At 59.0% G+C, this 17,826-nt stretch overlaps 1 protein-coding gene across 1 annotated transcript; it reads right to left on the bottom strand.

Moving 5' to 3' along the window:
- Positions 1-353: 353 nt before the first annotated feature.
- PERM1 (PPARGC1 and ESRR induced regulator, muscle 1) lies at positions 354-6,864 on the bottom strand. Its single transcript, XM_064730898.1, has 4 exons — positions 5,792-6,864; positions 4,239-4,843; positions 3,048-3,167; positions 354-1,630 (listed from the first exon to the last, which is right to left on the bottom strand). The coding sequence occupies exons 1-4, from the start codon at positions 6,862-6,864 to the stop codon at positions 1,551-1,553; spliced, it is 1,878 nt and encodes a 625-aa protein (XP_064586968.1). The 3' UTR covers positions 354-1,550.
- Between the last annotated feature and the right edge of the window lie 10,962 nt (positions 6,865-17,826).

Here is a 17,826-nt window from a genome sequence, read left to right as displayed (position 1 = left end):
CATGACAATTTGAGGCTGCTGTGGCAGAGGCTCCCAGATCCCCCGGGACCTGCAGGACCTTTCATTCCCCTGCTGGGCTGTGATTGGCCATTAATTAGAAACAACCACATGAGACCAATCCCAGATGCATCTGTTGCATCCCACAGCAGCAGATAACCATTGTTCGCATTTTGTTCCTGAGGCCTCTCAGCTTCTCAGGAGAAAAGATCCTGGCAAAGCATCTGCCCCTGCAGCTCTGGCTCCCCACACACAGACACACACACTGATTTATCCCCCTGCAGGCCCAGCGCTCCCTTAAGGCCTCCCCACACGCACAGGGAGGGACACAGGAGCAGTAAATGAGACAGAACTTTATTAGGAGCTTCCAGCACGTTCCATCTGCTCTCCCCCTGCACAGGAGCCCTCTCGGTGGGCGTGCAGCTGCTCCAGGCCATGCAGAGCCTGTCCAGCCCTAATCCCAGCCCCAGGTGTCTCTGTGCCAGCCCACGGCCTCCAGCCCATCCCTGCAGCCCTGCCAGCCTCTCAGCACAGGAAAGGAGCCTCCCCTCTCTGCTGTCGCCCCACAAACACCGTGGATCCCAATCCAATCCCTCCCTGGCGCTGTCACCAGGCTGCTGAGGAGAGGAAGCTCCTCCTGAGCTGAGGTGCTCCCCCTGGGGTGCTGAGGGAGCCCTGGGGACAGGGGGAACTGAACCACTGCATTTCCCACTTTCCCTCACCCCACGTCTCCCTTTGCCTCTCTAGGACGGGAGGCACAAAGGGAAATAAATCCAATACCCAGAGCCTTTCCCTGCTGCTTGGCACGGCCAAACCTGCCCACCTCCTCCTCCTCCCTGCTGTCCCCTCTCCTGACCCTCCCGAGCTCAGCCCCTGCCCCTGCTGCCCTTCCCTCAGTGACCCCTGCCCGTCCCTGCCGCAGGATGGGGACGTGTCTCTGTCCCAGCTGTCCCCAGGGACGGAGCCGCGGCGGCAGAAACCTCATCCCCGAGCTGGGGCTTCTTGGGAGTGAAACCCAAGAGGGGTTTGATCCTCCGGGAGCGATCATGGGAGCGCTTGGCAGCGAGCCCTGCATCCCTCTGGGAGCCGCTGCCCAGCCCGGGCTCTGCCAAGCTCTTCCCAAAGTTCCTCCAGAGATATCCCGGCTCTTTTTATAGGGGTGAAACACCTCCCTGCTTCCTCTGTGCATCCCTGTGCCACCTCTGTGCCTTCCTGTGCCACCTCCGAGCATCCCTGTGCCCCTCCGAGCATCCCCGTGCCCCTCCGTGTGTCCCTGTGCCCCTCCAAGCATCCCTGTGCCGCTCCGAGCATCCCCGTGCCACCTCCGTGTGTCCCTGTGCCACCTCCAGGTGACTCCAGCGGGGAGGAGGGACCATGGGGGCACTGTCCTGTCCTGTCCTACCGTCAGTTCCCGTGCCCGGGAGCTCCCGCTCCCTGTGCCCTCCTGTCCGGTCGGGGATGGGGCCGGGGCAGCTCTCGGGGCCGGCTCCAGGCTTCTCCCACTGTCCAGAACGCAGCCCCGGCCCCGGGCGGCGGCTCCGGCGCGGCACGGGTTAAGTCCGGGGGTGCCCTTCCCTGACCGTCCTTCGGAAGTAGCGGATGGCCGAGAGGGTGCCAAAGCTCGCCAGGAACACTGGAAAACAGCCCAGGACATTGCCAGTGTCGCTCCGGTCCCGAAGCGCTCGGGGGGACACGCGGGGGTCGCTCCTGTCCCTTCCCCTGTCCCCCCTCCTGCCCGGGGTTTGCATTCCCAGCACACGGAATTTGCTCCGGGGCTCCCTCCCTCCAAAATCCCACTTTGAGGATTTTCTGGGGATTTTCTGGCCCCAGCCAAAAGCAGAAAATATCCAAAGCTGAGAATCAAAAGATGTAGGGACACAAGAAATAACTAATGGGGGTGAAACCCAAACCAAGCTCTGCTCTGTCCTTGCACCCAATGGTTTTGATTTGCTTTATAAGGGACATCAAGTTCCCTTGATTCCCAAGCAAAACCAGGAATCCAAGCCGTGTTTTTAGACCCCACACATTAAACTCAGACTGGATTTTGATTTATGAGCTAGAGGAACACAAACTCAGCTTGTTAGAAGCCCAAATCCTCCATGAGGAGCTTGTCCCCCTTTCCACACCTTTCCTAGGGACATTTCCTCCATCCCAAACCCTCAGCAGGACGGGGAGCAGGCCAGGAGCTGCTGGGGATGAGGGCAGGGAGCAGCCTGAGCTCAGGAGCTATTCCCAGCCCGGTGTCAGCTGCCTGCTGACCTTAGCAGGGAACATTCCTCGCCTGCAAGAGCAGCAGGAAGCCTCCATCCTGGCATTTCTTCCCATGGAAGGGGCTCTGCGGGGCAGGGATTGGGGATGCTGCTCTGGAAGGGCTCTCCAAGGGTTCCAGGGAATCAGGGATGCTGCTTTCCCTGAGCCCTGCTCATCCAGCCATCCCCATTCCTGTGGGATTCTGTGAATTTCTGTTTCCTCAGCTTCCTCTCTCCTCACCAGCTTCCAAGAGCTGGGCTTGGAGAGGAGAGGATCCCACAGATCCCCAGGGAATTGCAGGGCTCAGTGCAGGAGGATGATGGGGAGAAGATAAAACTTCCTCCTCCTCTTTGGGGGGAAGATTAAACCTTCTGAGCACCTCAGAAAAACACGGGAATTTTGGTGCTGGATGAAGGTTTAACCTCAACTTTGGTGATGACAAAGAACCCCAGGCAGGCTTGGCCTTGCTGTGAGACCGGTTGTGTTGGGAATTTTGCTCCTGCTGGGATGAGGGAGCCTAAGGAGGTCTTAGGGAATTCCTGCCAAGCTGAGCCCTGTCAGGGACCCTGGATGGAGCAGGACCAAGGCTGTGGAGGCAGCAGCTGCTTTTGGGGAAAGCACAAAAGACACGAGCAGGAATGGGATCAGAGGGGAGAGAAAAGGCACGGAAACGGCTTTGGAACACCAGGAAAAGGCTGCACTTCCCCAGAGGCAGCTGCAGGTATAAATATCCCATTTTTCCTCCCTGCCAACGTCCCCCAGAGCCCTCCCACCCCTCTCCAGGCTGGCACTGTACGTACTGGTCTTCCAGGCATCCGGAGCCTGCAGGTCAGATGTCTTCACAGCCCAGGAGGCGAAGGCACAGAACACCAGGCACATGTCCTTGTGGCTCAGCACCCGGGGCTCCTCCTCTGCTGCTCCTGCCACGAGAGGAGCACGAGGCGCTGGGGGCTCTGTGCCACCCCCTCTGCCACAGCAACCCCCTGGGAAATCAGCCCTGGAGGTCTTTGGGCACCAGGGGGGACTCAGAGGGCTCTGTGCGTTCCCAAGGGACAGGGGCACATTTGTCACCCTTCCCCTCAGTCCTACACTCTGTTAAAACCCCCAAGGAAATGGGGTTTTTAACCCTTCCCCTCAGTCCTACACTTTGCTAAAAACCCCAAGGAAATGGGATTTTTAACTCCTCAGTCCTTCACTCTATTAAAAACCCCAAGGAAATGTTTGCTGAGGCCACCTCAGGCTGCCCCAGCCCTCTGTGGTGGCTGCAGTCGGGTCTGGGGGGCAGACAGGGGACACAGCAATTCCTGGGGACACAGGCACGGTCCCCTCCTGTCCCCAGGCACACCCAGCCAGCTCCAGGACAGCATCTGAGAGTGCTCAGTGTCCATATCCCACCCATCCTGCCTCCTATTCCCTGAGCCAGCCTGCAACAGCTTCAGATCAGGTTCTGTCTGCTCCTATTCATTTGATCAGGCTTTCAATTAAAGCTGCCTTATTAATTAGCTGTGACCACCTCAGAGGGTGTTTTTCAGACTGGAAGCTCCATGCTGAGGCTCCCTTTGGGATGGCTCCCTCAGTGTTTGGGTTGAGGATTAACTCTGGGCATCATTTAAGCTCAAAGACAAACCCCTGCCTGTCCTGGTGGATCAAACTTCTCCCTTTATTCCCATTTCTCTCACCTGCCCCCAGGAGCAGCAATGCTCAGGTGACCTCTGAGGTCTCCAGAGGGTGTTTGTCTGCTCAGGGTGGGTTTTACAGTCCCACATTCCCTGTCCGTGCTGGGGGACCAGGCCAGGAGCACTGGCTTGGCACAGGGACAGAGGGAGGAACATCCCAAGGGACAGAGGGAGGAACATCCCAAGGGACAGAGAGAGGAACATCCCAAGGGACAGAGGGAGGAACATCCCAAGGGAGACCCCGAGGGACAGATGGAGCATCCCTCTGGGTGACACAGCCTGTGGCAGGTCCCCCCAGGGAACAACAGGATTTACCTCTCAGTGCCAGGGCCCTGTCCCCATCTTCTGGCCAGCCCTGGGCTCCTCCCAGCGGGACCAGGGCGAGCTCCTCTCCGGATCTTCTGGGCACCAGGGCCTGGGAGCCTGGGGCTTGGCCTCCTCCCAGCTGGGCCTGCCTCTGCAGCAGGGAGCCCAAAGCCCTCACGGCTTTCTTCACCTCTGAGGCCGGGGCCAGGGAGAAAATCCCTCTCCAGCCCATCCTGTTGGGGGCTGGCTCTGGGAAGAAGCGTTCATGCACATCAGGGACCGAGATAACCACGGTGTCCTTGTCTGGAGCAGGGCTGGGCGCCTCCTGGTGCAGCCCAGGGCGCTCCAGGCCTCTGAACTTCTTTCTTTTCCTGTCTTTAGCTTTGCCTTTCTTCCTGCTTCCTTCTGGCTCAGTGAAGAAGTACTCGTAGAGCTCAGGCCAGGAGATTTCCCTCTGCAAGGGCGATTTGCGCCCCTCCAGGGAGCTGCCCAGCTCCTCCTCCTCCTGGGAGTCACAGAACAGGTACTCGTACATCTCGGGCCAGGTCACATCCAGCGAGTTGGGCTTGCCAGAGGCGCCCTCGGCAAAGCACAGGGGGCTGACGGCCCTGGGGAGCTCAGCTGCAGCTTCCCAGGGCAGCCCGGCTGCGGGATCACACGGGATCTCGATGGCAGGGATCCTGGGCAGCTCGGCTGCAGGGATCCTGGGGATGTCAATGGCAGGGCTCCTGGGGATGTCAATGGCAGGGCTCCTGGGGATGGCAATGGCAGGGCTCCTGGGGATGTCAATGGCAGGGCTCCTGGGGATCCCAACTCCAGCACTCCTGGAGATCTCAGCTGCAGGGCTCCTGGGGATCCCAACTCCAGCACTCCTGGAGATCTCAGCTGCAGGGGTCCTGGGGATCTCAATGGCAGGGATATTGGGGATCCCAGCTGCAGGAATCGTGGGGATCTCAATGGCAGGACTCCTGGGAATCGCAGCTGCAGGCTCCCAGGGGATCCCAGCTGCAGGAACTGCAGGGATCTCTGAGGGTTTCCTGGGGATCTCAGCTGCAGGAATTCCAGGGATCTCTGAGGGCTTTTTGGGAAGTTCAGCAGCAGGAACTGCAGGGATCTCAGCAGCAGGAATTCCAGGGATCTCAGCAGCAGGAACTGCAGGGATCTCAGCAGCAGGAATTCCAGGGGTCTCAGGAGCAGCAGGAACTCCAGGTATCTCAGCAGCCGGGATTCCAGGTGTCTCAGCAGCAGGAACTCCATGGATCTCAGCAGCAGCAGCAGGAACCGCAGGTATCTCAGCAGCAGGAACTCCATGGATCTCAGCAGCAGGGATTCCAGGTGTCTCAGCAGCAGGAACTCCAGGGATCTCAGCAGCCGGGATTCCAGGTGTCTCAGCAGCAGGAACTCCATGGATCTCAGCAGCAGCAGCAGGAACCGCAGGTATCTCAGCAGCAGGAACTCCAGGTATCTCAGCAGCAGGAACTCCAGGTATCTCAGCAGCAGGAACTGCAGGGGTCTCAGGAGCAGGAACCCCAGGTATCTCAGCAGCAGCATTCCCTCCAGGTGTCTCATCAGCAGGCTGCCCCCCAGCCCCCTCAGCAGCATTCCCTCCCAACGCCGCCACATTCCGGGGCTGGAGAGGCTTCCCTGGCATCTCCTGGCTCTCCTCCCCTGGCAGAGCCGCGGCTCCGTCCGCAGGGGCCGCGGGGACGGTGTCACGTCCGCCCGAAGCCCCGGCCTGCGCTGCCTTCGGGGGCCGGGTGCCCTTGGTCCTGCCCGGGGCCTTGGGGCCGCCATCGCCGCCCTCCTCGCTGCCCAGCCTCACCAGCGCCGCCCTGGCGGCCTTGTCCTTGGCCCTGCCCTTCCGAGGGGACGCCGGGGAGCCCGGCGGGGCCTTGCCGGGGGGCGCCGCGCTCGGGGGCTCCCGCTCCCCCTCGGCCCCGCGCTGCTTGCGGCTCTTCCTGGGCTGCGCCGGCACCTTGGGCCTCACCACGCTGGGGGAGCCGCCCGGAGAGCTGGGCTCCGTGCCCGCCGGGTCCTGCTGCGCTGCCACGCTGGGCTCCGTGCCCGCCGGGTCCTGCTGCTGCTGCTGCTGCTGCTGCGCTGCCGCCGGGGGCTCCGAGGGGGCTCCGGGGGCTGCTGGGGCTTCTGGCTGTGCCAGCGGGGCTTGTGTCCCTCCTGCATCCCCGCCCTGCTCCATCCCTGCGGGCGCTGTCCCCGCCGTGCCCTGCGCGGTGCCGCCGGGTGCCCGCGGGGGCTGCTGCCTCCTCTGGGCGCTGGGCATGGCAGCTGCACAGCCGGGCTGGTGGCTGTCGCTGTCACACAGGGACCTGCCCGGCTCCGCTCCGCGCTCGCTGCCCGGCACACAGCACTGCCCGCGCTCCGGGCGGCTGGCACCGGCGCTGGCCCCGGCGCGGGCACCACGTGTCGCGGGGTTGGCACTGCCCGGCGCTGCGGGCTCGCTGCCCGGCCCGGCCGCGCTGCCCCTGCCGCCGCTGTCCCCTTGCTCAATGTCACTGAGGCTCTGCTCCTCGGCCGTGGCCAGCGAGGCCGGCGCCAGGCTGCACTCCTCCGCGGCCCGCAGGAACTCGGCCCACTCGCGGTCGGTCAGCTGGATGCTGTACTCGAAGTTATCCATGCCTGCGACGGGGGAGGGCCACGCGTCAGGCACGGCGGGGTGGCACCGCTGTGTGCCCCCAAAGCCCAGCTGTGTGCCCCCAAAATCCACCTGTGCGCCCCCAAAGCCCAGCTGTGCGCCCCCCCGGCCAGCTGTGTGCCCTAAAAGCCAGCTGTGTGCCCCCAAAGCCCAGCTGTGTGCCCCCAAAATCCAGCTATGTGCCCCCAAAGCCCAGCTGTGTGCCCCCCCGGCCAGCTGTGTGCCCCCAAAGCCCAGCTGTGTGCCCCCAAAGCCCAGCTGTGTGCCCCCCCGGCCAGCTGTGTGCCCCCAAAGCCCAGCTGTGTGCCCCCAAAGCCCAGCTGTGTGCCCCCAAAGCCCGGCTGTGTGCCCCCAAAGCCCAGCTGTGTGCCCCCAAAGGCTTGGGATGCTCCCCACAGCTGCACAGTGGGTTTGGGATGCTCCCCACAGCTGCACAGGGGATTTGGGATGTTTCCCAGAGCTGCACAGGGGCTTTGGTGTTCTCTCCACAGCAGCAACACCCCCCACACCCCCATTTCCCACCCATTTTGCCTCCAATCCACCTTAAACCCGGCACTGATGTTCCCGAGCATTCCCAAAGCCCAGAGCAGCCGGGGTATCCCCCACAGCACAGCTGGACAGCAGGACACGCACAGCTGGGCAGGACAGCACAGCAGGACACACAGCTGGACAGAAGGACAGCACAACTGGACACGCACGGGGACAGCAGGACATGCACAGCTGGGCAGGACAGCAGGACAGCAGGACAGCAGGACAGCAGGACAGCAGGGCAGAAGGACAGCAGGACACGCGGGGAGGGGACAAGGCCCGTCCTTACCTGTCCCCCAGCCCCGGGCGGGGACGGGGCCATGCAGGAGCCACAGCAGAGCCCTCCCAGCAGCACATGGTGCCCTGCCCTGGCCGGGGCACAGAGCCCGGCTCCAGCCCAGATCCATTCAGGGACCAAAAATAAACCCTGTGTCCCTCCCCGGTGTCACCTGAGAGCCCAGTGCCACCGGGCCATATATAGAACTGCTGGGGACAGGCCAGGCTGGCTGTGACGGTGTTCACAGGGCTGTCAGGATGAGGGAACAGACGAGGATCTGACTCCGTGTTTCAGAAGGCTGATTTATTATTTTATCATATATATTACTTTAAAACTATACTAAAAGAATAGAAGAAAGGATTTCCTCAGAAGGCTCGCTAAGAATAGAAAAAGAAAGAATGATTACAAAGGCTTGTGGCTCAGAGAGAGAGTCCGAGAGAGCTGACTGTGGTTGGCCATTAATTAGAAACAACCACATGAGACCAATCCCAGATGCACTTGTTCCATTCCACAGCAGCAGATAACCATTGTTTACATTTTGTTCCTGAGGCCTCTCAGGAGGAAAAATCCCAAAGAAAGGATTTTCCATAAAAGACATCTGCGACAGGTGGCAGCCGATGTGTGACAGTGCCACAGCCACGTCTGGGGACACTCCTGGTGCCCCCTGCTCTCTCCTGGGGTCACTGCAAGGGGAAGGGGACAGGCCACGGAGCTGCCAGCCTTTGGCACACCTGGGTGGCACCCACTGTCCTCTTTCCCACAGAGCCACCTTAGTCACGCTCTCCACAGTGACACAAAGGCACCTCGGGGGCAGGGTTCACCTATTTAGGGCACTCCCAGGGCAGGGTGACATCAGGAGGTCACAGCCGGCCCCAGGATCTTGTGACAAACCCCGCGGGGCGTGTGGCAGCACCCAGGGCCACCTGTGCCACGTGCTGCGGGCACAGCTCGGGGGCAGCCTGGCACGGGGCACTGGCACAGCGCCCAAGAATGGCCTGGCAGGTCACGAAGCCGAGCCAGAAATAGCCCTCAGCTCCCACCAGCCTTCCTCCCACCTTCCTCCTCCTCCCAGGGTCAGAAATAGCCGCCCTGAAGGAGCTGCCTGCAGGACAGGGGCTGGGGGAGTGAGCCCAAATCCGCCGACCCCCAGCCCCCAGCCCAGCCCAGCCCAGCGCCCCCTTGCCACCAGGACCCCACGGGACCCCTGGCCCTGCCGAGGACCCGCACCTGGGACACCCTGCCCTGGGGGCTTGCACTGAAACCTGCACCCTCGGGGATCCCCAATCTCTGCCCATGGCCCCAACTCGCACCCCGGGGGTCCTCACCCAGGGCCGGGTGTGCCCATGCCCTGCCCACCAGGACCCGGGCACAGCTCTGGCTCTGGCCCCAGGTGCCAGCAGTGTCCCTGTCCTGCCCTGCTCATTCCCACAGGGAGGTGCCAGCAGTGTCCCTGCCCTGCCATCCCCGGGACCGAAGCTCCCCGCGGTGGCGGCTGTCCCGCACTGCACGGCCGGGACGGAGCCAGCCCAGCGGGGACAGGAGCAGCAATCCCTGCCCGGGACGCGGTTCCCTGCGCGGCCGCACCATCTGCAGGGCAGCGCCGCTCCCTCCTTCCCATCCTATCTCACCCCTGACCGGCCCACGCCCCGCTCCCCCCGCACACCACAGGGGAAACCGAGCGGTTTCCTCCGCCTGGCCCGGCCGCTTCCTTCCCCTGGAGCCGGGCCCGAGGCACGGGGAGCGTTCAGCGAGTGCCTGAGAGGGGCAGGGAGCGAGGGACGGGCTGGGACACAGCTGGGACACAGCTGGGCAGGGGCACACGGAGGGTGGGATGGGCTGGGATGGGATGGGATGGGATGGGATGGGATGGGATGGGATGGATGGGGGATGGTGGGGATGGTGGACGGCGCTGGGATGCTGGGATGGGGCTGGGATTGTGCTGGGATGATTCCGGAATAGTCTCAACATGGAATAATTAGAATATTCACAATATGGAATAACTGAAATATTCTTAATATGGAATAATCGGAATATTCTCAATATGGAATAATTGGAATATTCCCAATATGGAATAATTGGAATATTCTCAATATGGAATAATTGCAATATTCCCAATATGGAATAATTGAAATGGTCTCATTATGGAATAACTGGAATATTCTCAATATGGAATAATTGCAATATTCTCAATATGGAATAAATGCAATATTCTCAATATGGGCTAATTCCCTTTCTACCCAAGAAACTCTATTTGGGAAGACTCTACCTCAGTGCAGCTTTTCAATCCAGCACTGGAACATCACGAGTGCAGGGGCTTGGCTGATCTCCCCGTGAGCCAGCCCAGACAATGCAGAGAAACGTGGCTTTGATTAGGAGGATCCTCCCTGCCCCGATGCACACCCATCACACGCTGTGCAGCAGGGCAGGGAGGGAGAGACTGCAGGAAAAACAGTGGGAAAAAATAAAATTAAAATAAAATAAAATAAAATAAAATAAAATAAAATAAAATAAAATAAAATAAAATAAAATAAAATAAAATAAAATAAAATAAAATTAAAATAAAATGGAAAATGCTGTCCCTGATCTGATCCATTCCTTCCTTTCCATGAATTCCTGCGGGGTCCCACCTGTCCAAGGAGGGGGATTGCTCAGGGGGATTTGGGAACGCTGAGCTGCTCACGTACAGCCCCGACCCTGCACAGGGCCAGGAGCCCTCCCTGGGATGATCCCAATCTCAGCAATTGGGATCCAGCCCAGGGAAGGCCGGGGAGGAGCAGCTGCGTGCTCAGGAAAGGGTTAACCCTCAGTGAAACCCCGAGCCAGCCAAGCCGCAACCACCGGGCTGGTTTTGCTGGTTTGGGGGCAGGTGAGCAGCAACCATCACCCCCAAACCACCCCAGAGCCGCATTGTTTTCCCCCAAACCCTTTAACTTTTTTTAATTTTGGTTTGGTTTTTGGTTTTTTTTGCCTGAAACTCACTCCCCGTTCTCCGTTAAAATTCCAGCCCATGCTCATGCAAAGGTCACGCTCGGCTCGCTTGAAACGCAGCCCGGGCTGGCCTGAAACGCTGCCAGGCTCTTCCCAGAGCTCCCTCCTGGCCGCAGTTTCGGGTTGCTCATCCAAGGCTGGCCGGGTTTCACATTGCTGAGCAAGAACCTTGGGCTCTGCCCTCCCAGGAGCAGCCCCGGGCAGGGACAGGGACACAGGGACACGGTGGCAGCGCCAGGGACAGGGTGGCAGTGCCCAGCACCTCCGAGGAGAGGGAAAACACAGCAGGGAGATGGCCCGAGGCAGCGGCAAGGGCTCAGGATGCAGGAGCAGGGGGCACTGACCCTGGGGACAGCCCTGGAGTGCCCAGCTGTGCCCGGACAGACACTGTCCCCTGTCCCAGAGCGGCCTGGGTGCTGCTCCTGCCTTGGGGACAGCAGCTACAGGGCCAGGTGACCTCTGCCATGGCCCAGCCACCTCCCTGTCCGTGCTGTCCACTTTATCCTCTTCATTCTCTTCACTCTCTTTACTCTAATTTTTCCCTTTTTCTATTTTTTTTATTAATGCATATTATTATTCCACTATTATTCTATTTTTAAGTCCTGAATAGAGCCCTCTGGAAGTTCCAGCTCTCAGGAATCCTTTCCCCCCACCCGAACCCGGCAGGATCAGGGTTTTACCTGCGCACTCCCCTTCCTGCCGTTTCCACTAGATGTCACTTACAGCCACCAAGTCCGCGCTTTCCTGGGATTTTTCACCTCCTGTCTGGAGGTTCAGATTCTGTGGGAAACCCGAAATCGGGGTGTGGGCAGTGCAGAACGGGGGGGCCGTGCTGGAGCAGCCAGCAGAGGGGAGGGTTTGGGGGTCCCCTGAGCATCCATCCATGTGGGGGATGAAAATCCCAGTTCCACAGGGCTGGGAGGGCAGGGGCTGTGCTGGCACTGCTGGGAACCCCTGTCCTGGCAGGGGAATGCTTTTGTAGAGACCGGGTAACTGAGAGGCGTTTTAAAAGATTTTATTCTGTTATTAGTCCCGATGGAGAGAGAGACAGGAGAGACGTAGAACTCGACGCTGTTCTGATTAGAAGCCAGGAGCTCCCCACCCAAAATTCCTCCCTAAATTTTTCAGGGAAAAATTTCAATACTACTTTAATTTCAATACTAAATTTCAATACTTTATAAATGCCTTTTAGCCTATTAGTTTTGCTACACAACACTATGACTTCTAACCACCTGTATTTTTACCCCGCGTGGCCCTGCTACCTTTCACAGTTCTAATGCGGGTCTGTACAAACTTCCCATCTTCAAGAATCCTTTACAACTCTAAGAATTCTTTACGAATCCATTTCTCCCAGAGGACATTCATGAACCCACTCAGTTCCCAGGCTCCATCCAAAGTGGGAATTTCCCAAATGCCTGGGGAGGGTTTCCAAGCCCCCGTGGACGTGCCAGCAGTTGGTGACAGTGACACCGAGCCAGCAGCGGGTGACACCGTGCCAGCTGTGCAGCAGGGAGCCGTGCCAGGAGCAGCACCAGGCTCAGCCCTGAGGAGCCCAAATGTCAGAGCAGCTCCAGCTGTGCCAGCTGCCAGCTCCCAAGGGCATCCCTGATCCCGAAATCCGCCGCCCTCGCTCACCTGGGAGTGAACAGCTCCATCTGAGCAGAGCTGCCTTTAATTTGTTCCCAGGTTTTTGATTACAAACCCCACAGAGCATCTCGGCCAGCCCTGGAGGTTTGTGCAGGGGTTTCTGAGGCAGGGTTGGATTAGAGCTGGTGATTTACTCTGGGTTGGCCATTCCAGAGCCAGGGCAGAGCAGCAAAGGTTAAAACCCAGAGCTGGGACAAACCCTGCAATGGTTTGGGCTGGCAAAAAGCCCAGTGCCACCCCATGGGCACCTTGCACTGTGCCAGGCTGCTCCAAGGCCGTCCAGCCTGGCCTTGGACACTGCCAGGGATGGGGCAGAGCTGTGCCAGGAACAAAATCCTAAATTCTAAAAATTCCTGAATTCTAATTCCTGAATTCCTAAATTCCTCCTTTTCCAAGCCAAGGTCGGTTCCACATGCCCACTTCTCCTCCCTCCTCCTGGCCGGGCTAATCAGCGCTGGCTAATTGGCCAGGCAGTGCCTGCACCAGGAGGGGCTGCGGAGGGGCTGGGGCTGCTCCTGCACCGTTTTCATTCATTCCTCCCCCGGGGCACACAGGGAGAGGCTCCGGAGCTGCCGGGGAGGCACCGGGGCTGCGCTGCTCCGGCAGCCTAACAAGGAGCAGCTGCGGCGGGCACAGCGAGGAGCAGCGCGGGGAAAAGGCCCCGCTGCATTAATTAAAGGTCACGGGGCCATTCCAGAGGCTTCCCAATTACCCCAGCCGGAGTGTGGCTAATGTGAGATAATGATGTCACACAGGCACTAATGAGGCAGGTTATCCAAACCCCCCCGGCCCCCGCCCGGCCAGGAGCAGAGGGAAAAGGGAAAAGGGAAATCTTCCCTCTGCTCCTTCTCCTTCTGGACATGGATAATGCAGCCAGGGCAGGCAGGAGGAGAGGCCTCAGCCCTCTCTGGGGATTTTGTGCCCAGGAGCAGCTCAGCAAGGCCTTTCCCCTATGGAACTGCCCCTCAGGAGTGATGGCAACAGATATTGTGGGGCACTGACCGAGCCCAGCCCCATTAGCGCTCCTTAATTGAGCCTAAGTGGGAGGTGGGGATCTGCTGCTGCTCTGGAAGGATCCACCCGAGCAGGGATGCAGGATTCCCTGATTCCCTGTGCTCCCCCTGAGTAGGGATGCACATCTGGGTGGGCTGCACAGCTGGATCAGCACCATGGCTGCAGCTGCCAGTGGCACCCAGGCCATGGGACTGCCCTAGAGATGATGGAGAGCTGCACAGCTGGGTGGGCTGCACAGCTGCGTGGGCTGCACAGCTGGGTGGGCTGCACAGCTGGATGGGCTGCACAGCTGGGTGGGCTGCACAGCAGTGCAGACAGCACCCAGGAGGGATCAGGAGCCCTGCCCTGAGCCTGCCCCACCTGCAGAGCTGCTGCAAGGGACAGGGGCAGGAGAAGCAGCTCCTCCTCTCCCACACCAGGGAGCTGCACACTGCAATGAGTGTGCATATCCCAGGGATAAATGCAATGACTCCTTCTCCAAACCGCACCCAGAGCCGTGAAATGGGGGGTTTGGGAGCAGGAGCTGCCAGCTGTGAGCGCTCAGGCTCGGGAGCAGCCAGCACAGGCAGGGGGAGGCAGAGCTGGAGCAGCAGCAGCAATCTCAGAGCTCAGCAGAGCCAGGGCTGCTCATTATCTGCAGCTCCCAGCCCTCCCACATCCTGCACGGCACAGGAAAAGTTGTCAGGGCAAAGTGAAGGCAGGCAGGGATGAAAAGCCTGGAAAGGCAGGAGCAGGGGGGGAACAGCACCCGGCTCTGCCAGGGCCAGCAGGGCACAGCCTGGGCTGGGAAGGAGCTTGGTGCCCACCAGGATCCCCCAATTCCCAGCCAAGGGTGGGGAGCTGCTGTCCCTCTGCCAGCCCCGTGACAGCTGCTGCAGGAATTCTGCTCCCCAGTCTGGGTGGGATTTCAATTCTGCTCCCCCAGTCTGGGTGGGATTTCAATTCTGCCCCCCCAGTCTGGCTGGGATTTTTTCCATGCGCTCACAGATCAGGCTAAACCAACACAAATCTCCCAACCTGCAGCAGAGGAAGAGGCTGGGAGGGCTGGGGCTCTGCAGGCTGACCTTTGCTAATCCCCAGGCAGTCAGGCAGTGAGGAGCTGGCTGGGCAGACCCTGCTCTCCCCACGGGCAGAGTTTCCAACTTTCCTCTGCTCTCTGTGGGGCTGGGGGAGCTCAGAGCTGCTCCAGGATGATCCCAGCCCTGCCCGGGGCTCCCTGGATGTTCCTCAGGGGACCCGAGAGCAGCAGCACCTCCCTTTGCTCCCTTCTCCATGTCTAAAAATGGGGATGGCGAGGCTGAGGCCCTGGAGATGTTGCTATAAAAAACAATCCCTGTTCAGCAACTGGAGCGCTCGCAGCAGGCTGGGAAGGTGCTGCTGCTGCTTCCAAGCAAAATCTGGATGTTCTGAGCAAATTCCTTGGCTGGTCTGGCAGCTTCAGGATGCTCAGTGATGAGCCAGACCCAGTCCTGGTCCCAGATTTCTGCTCCCAGATTTCTGTTCCCAGATTTCTGCTCCCAAATTGCTGCTCCCAAATTTCAGCTTCCAGATTTCTGGTCCCAGATTTCCACTCCCAGATTTCTGCTCCCAGATTTCTGCTCCCAGATTTCAGCTCCCTGCACACCCAGGCTGTCCCCAAGCCCGGGTTTTGTGCAGCCTGCAGCACTCACACATCTCCAGCTTGCACAGAGAAATAAACAGAGGGTGGCAAAGCTGAGCAGCACCTGCTGCAGAGCCAGCCCCAGCCCTCCTCCTCCTCCTCCTCCTCACCCAGACCCACCACAGCCAGGCAGAGCTTCCTGCCAGGAATATTCCACGGGAATATGGAATGTTCCAGCTGTGCAGAGCCTGGTGCAGCTGTGCAGAGCTGTGTGCGTGCTCAGCAGGATTTTGGGGGAGCTCCAGGTTTTTTGGGGGAGCTCCAGGATTTTGGGGGAGCTCCAAGTTTTTGGGGAGCAGCGATGCAGAGCCCCAGCCCTGCCTGTCAGAAGGAGCTGCCAGGAGGGTGTTTTCCCCCAGAACCTGTTTTCCAGATCCCCTGGCATCCTTCCACGGCTCTCGCCGCCTGCGTCATCCTTTTACGAGGCTGCTGCTTCCCCGGGAGCCCCTTCCCTTCCTTCCCTCCCTCCCTGTGCTGAGATTTTATTTATTTGTTTATAACGCTCCTCCTGTCCCCAGGACGCCTTTCATCCCGCGGAAATCGGTGACAGGAGGGAGGGGACAGCCTGGGGACACCGGGGGTTGCTGTCACTGCGTGCTGTCCCCCGGGGATGCTGCAGGGGCTGATCCCGGTGGGTCCCAAAGCCACCCTCACACCGGGGGTGGTACCTCAATACACCAGCTGTGGCTCTGGCTCCTCTGTAAAGGGAATTTTGGTCACAAATGGAGCAATGATGTGGGGCCATGGGCAGGGGGTGCCACCGTTTATCCCAGGCTGGTCCAAACCCACCCGGCCTGGCCTGGAGCAGTTCCAGGGATGGGGCAGTGTGACGGCGTTCACAGGGCTCTGAGGATGAGGGAACAGATGAGGATCTGTCTCCATGCTTCAAAGGCTTGATTTATTATTTTATCATATATATTACATTAAAACTATACTAAAAGAATAGAAGAAAAGGTTTCATCAGAAGGCTGGCTAAGAATAGAATAGAATAGAATCAGAAAGAATGATAACAAAGGCTTGTGCTCGGCTCTCTGTCCGAGCCAGCTGACTGTGATTGGCCATTAATTAGAAACAACCACATGAAGCCAATCACAGATGCACCTGTTGCATTCCACAGCAGCAGCTAACCATTGTTTGCATTTTGTTCCTGAGGCCTCCCAGCTTCCTAGGAAGAAAATTCCTAAGGAAAGGATTTTCCATAAAAGATGTCTGTGACAGGGCAGCCCCAGGGAGGGCAGAGCGAAGCCCAGGTGGAGCTGTGAGGGCAGAGCAGCCCAGGTGGAGCTGTGAGGGCAGAGCAGCCCAGGTGTGGCTCTGGGAGGGCAGAGCAGCCCAGGTGTGGCTCTGGGAGGGCAGAGCAGCCCAGGTGTGGCTCTGGGATGGCAGAGCAGCCCAGGTGTGGCTCTGGGATGGCAGAGCAGCCCAGGTGTGGCTGTGAGGATGGCAGAGCAGCCCAGGTGGAGCTGTGAGGGCAGAGCAGCCCAGGTGTGGCTCTGGGAGGGCAGAGCAGCCCAGGTGTGGCTCTGTGGCCGTCCCCCCGAGGTGACAGGGCAGGATGTCACACTGTGCCCCAGGGAGTGCCCAGGGCAGCCGGAGGTGCCAGCCCGGAGGGTGTCAGCAGCAATTAGCGCCTCACACCCGGCCGGGACGGGATCAACACTGCCCGGGCAGCCAGGGGTGCCAGACAGGAGGGGGGACCCTCGGGACAATGCCTGCGGTGCCACCGACAATTTCCCTTTTTTTTGTGTTTTTGTGTGCCAGGGGAATTCGCGGCTTAGTGGGTGTCCTGGGTTGTCTGTATGACGCTTTTATCCCCAGTCCCCTTGTTCTGTTTATGTTGAATAATAACTTTTGCACCTTTAAGCCTTGTTCCATCCCAGACGCTTTCCTGCCTTCCCCCAAGCGCTGTTTGAGCTGGGGATGGGCAGCAGTCGGTGCTTGGTGCCCGGCAGAGCTCGGGAGGGCAGGGAGCTGGATAAACTGAAGGGCAGGGATTGGGAAATCACAGCCTTGATAAGGAAAAGACCTTTCTGATCGCTAAACCCCATCGGGCGGGGCGGAGCTGGGATGGTGCCCTGTGCAGGAAACACCTGCATTGGCACGCTGTGCCCGCGTGGAACTGGCAGAGAGGATAAATGAATGAATGAATGAATAAAGATATATTATATTGTATTATATTAGTATATATTTTTGTTATTATATTGTTATATCATATGTAATATATAATATATAATATATAATATATAATATATAATATATTATATATAATATAATATAATATAATATAATATATAATATATAATATATAATATATAATATATATTATATATTATAATAAATTAATAAATAAACTAATAAATAAGTAAATAAAAGGTGCTGAGCCCCGGGGGAGCAGGGATTTAGGATTGCTCAGTTTTTCCCTCCTGGAGCCCCACGGCAGGGTGAGAAGGCAGCGCTGAGGAGCTGCCACCACGCCAGGGCCTGGAATGAAACATTAAATATTAAATATTAAACCCGCGCTCCCTGCAGCCTCCACGGTGGCAGCGCTAATGACATTTCCTGCTGGCAGGGACGGCTCCCGGCCCTGCTGTGGCAGATGCTGCCATCCAGCTGGACAGGCCGGGCAGCCAAATGGAGATTGATTCCTCCTGCCGGCCCCGAGGAGCAGGCCCTGAGCCGCTGCTGTGTGTGCCGGGCGAGCAGATCTGCAGGAGAGCAGGCTCTGCATGGATCCATCCCCAGTGCTCTGCTCCCCAGCCCAGCTCCTGCCCCGGCTGGGCCCAGGGTGAGCACAGAGAGGCTCCGGGCCCTGGAGCTGCGCTGTGCCAGC

Source organism: Zonotrichia leucophrys, chromosome 21 (assembly GCF_028769735.1).
Source record: "Zonotrichia leucophrys gambelii isolate GWCS_2022_RI chromosome 21, RI_Zleu_2.0, whole genome shotgun sequence".
Classification (NCBI taxonomy): domain Eukaryota; kingdom Metazoa; phylum Chordata; class Aves; order Passeriformes; family Passerellidae; genus Zonotrichia; species Zonotrichia leucophrys.
Note: the sequence above shows the minus strand (reverse complement) of the source record. Positions and strands in the feature narration are given on the sequence as shown.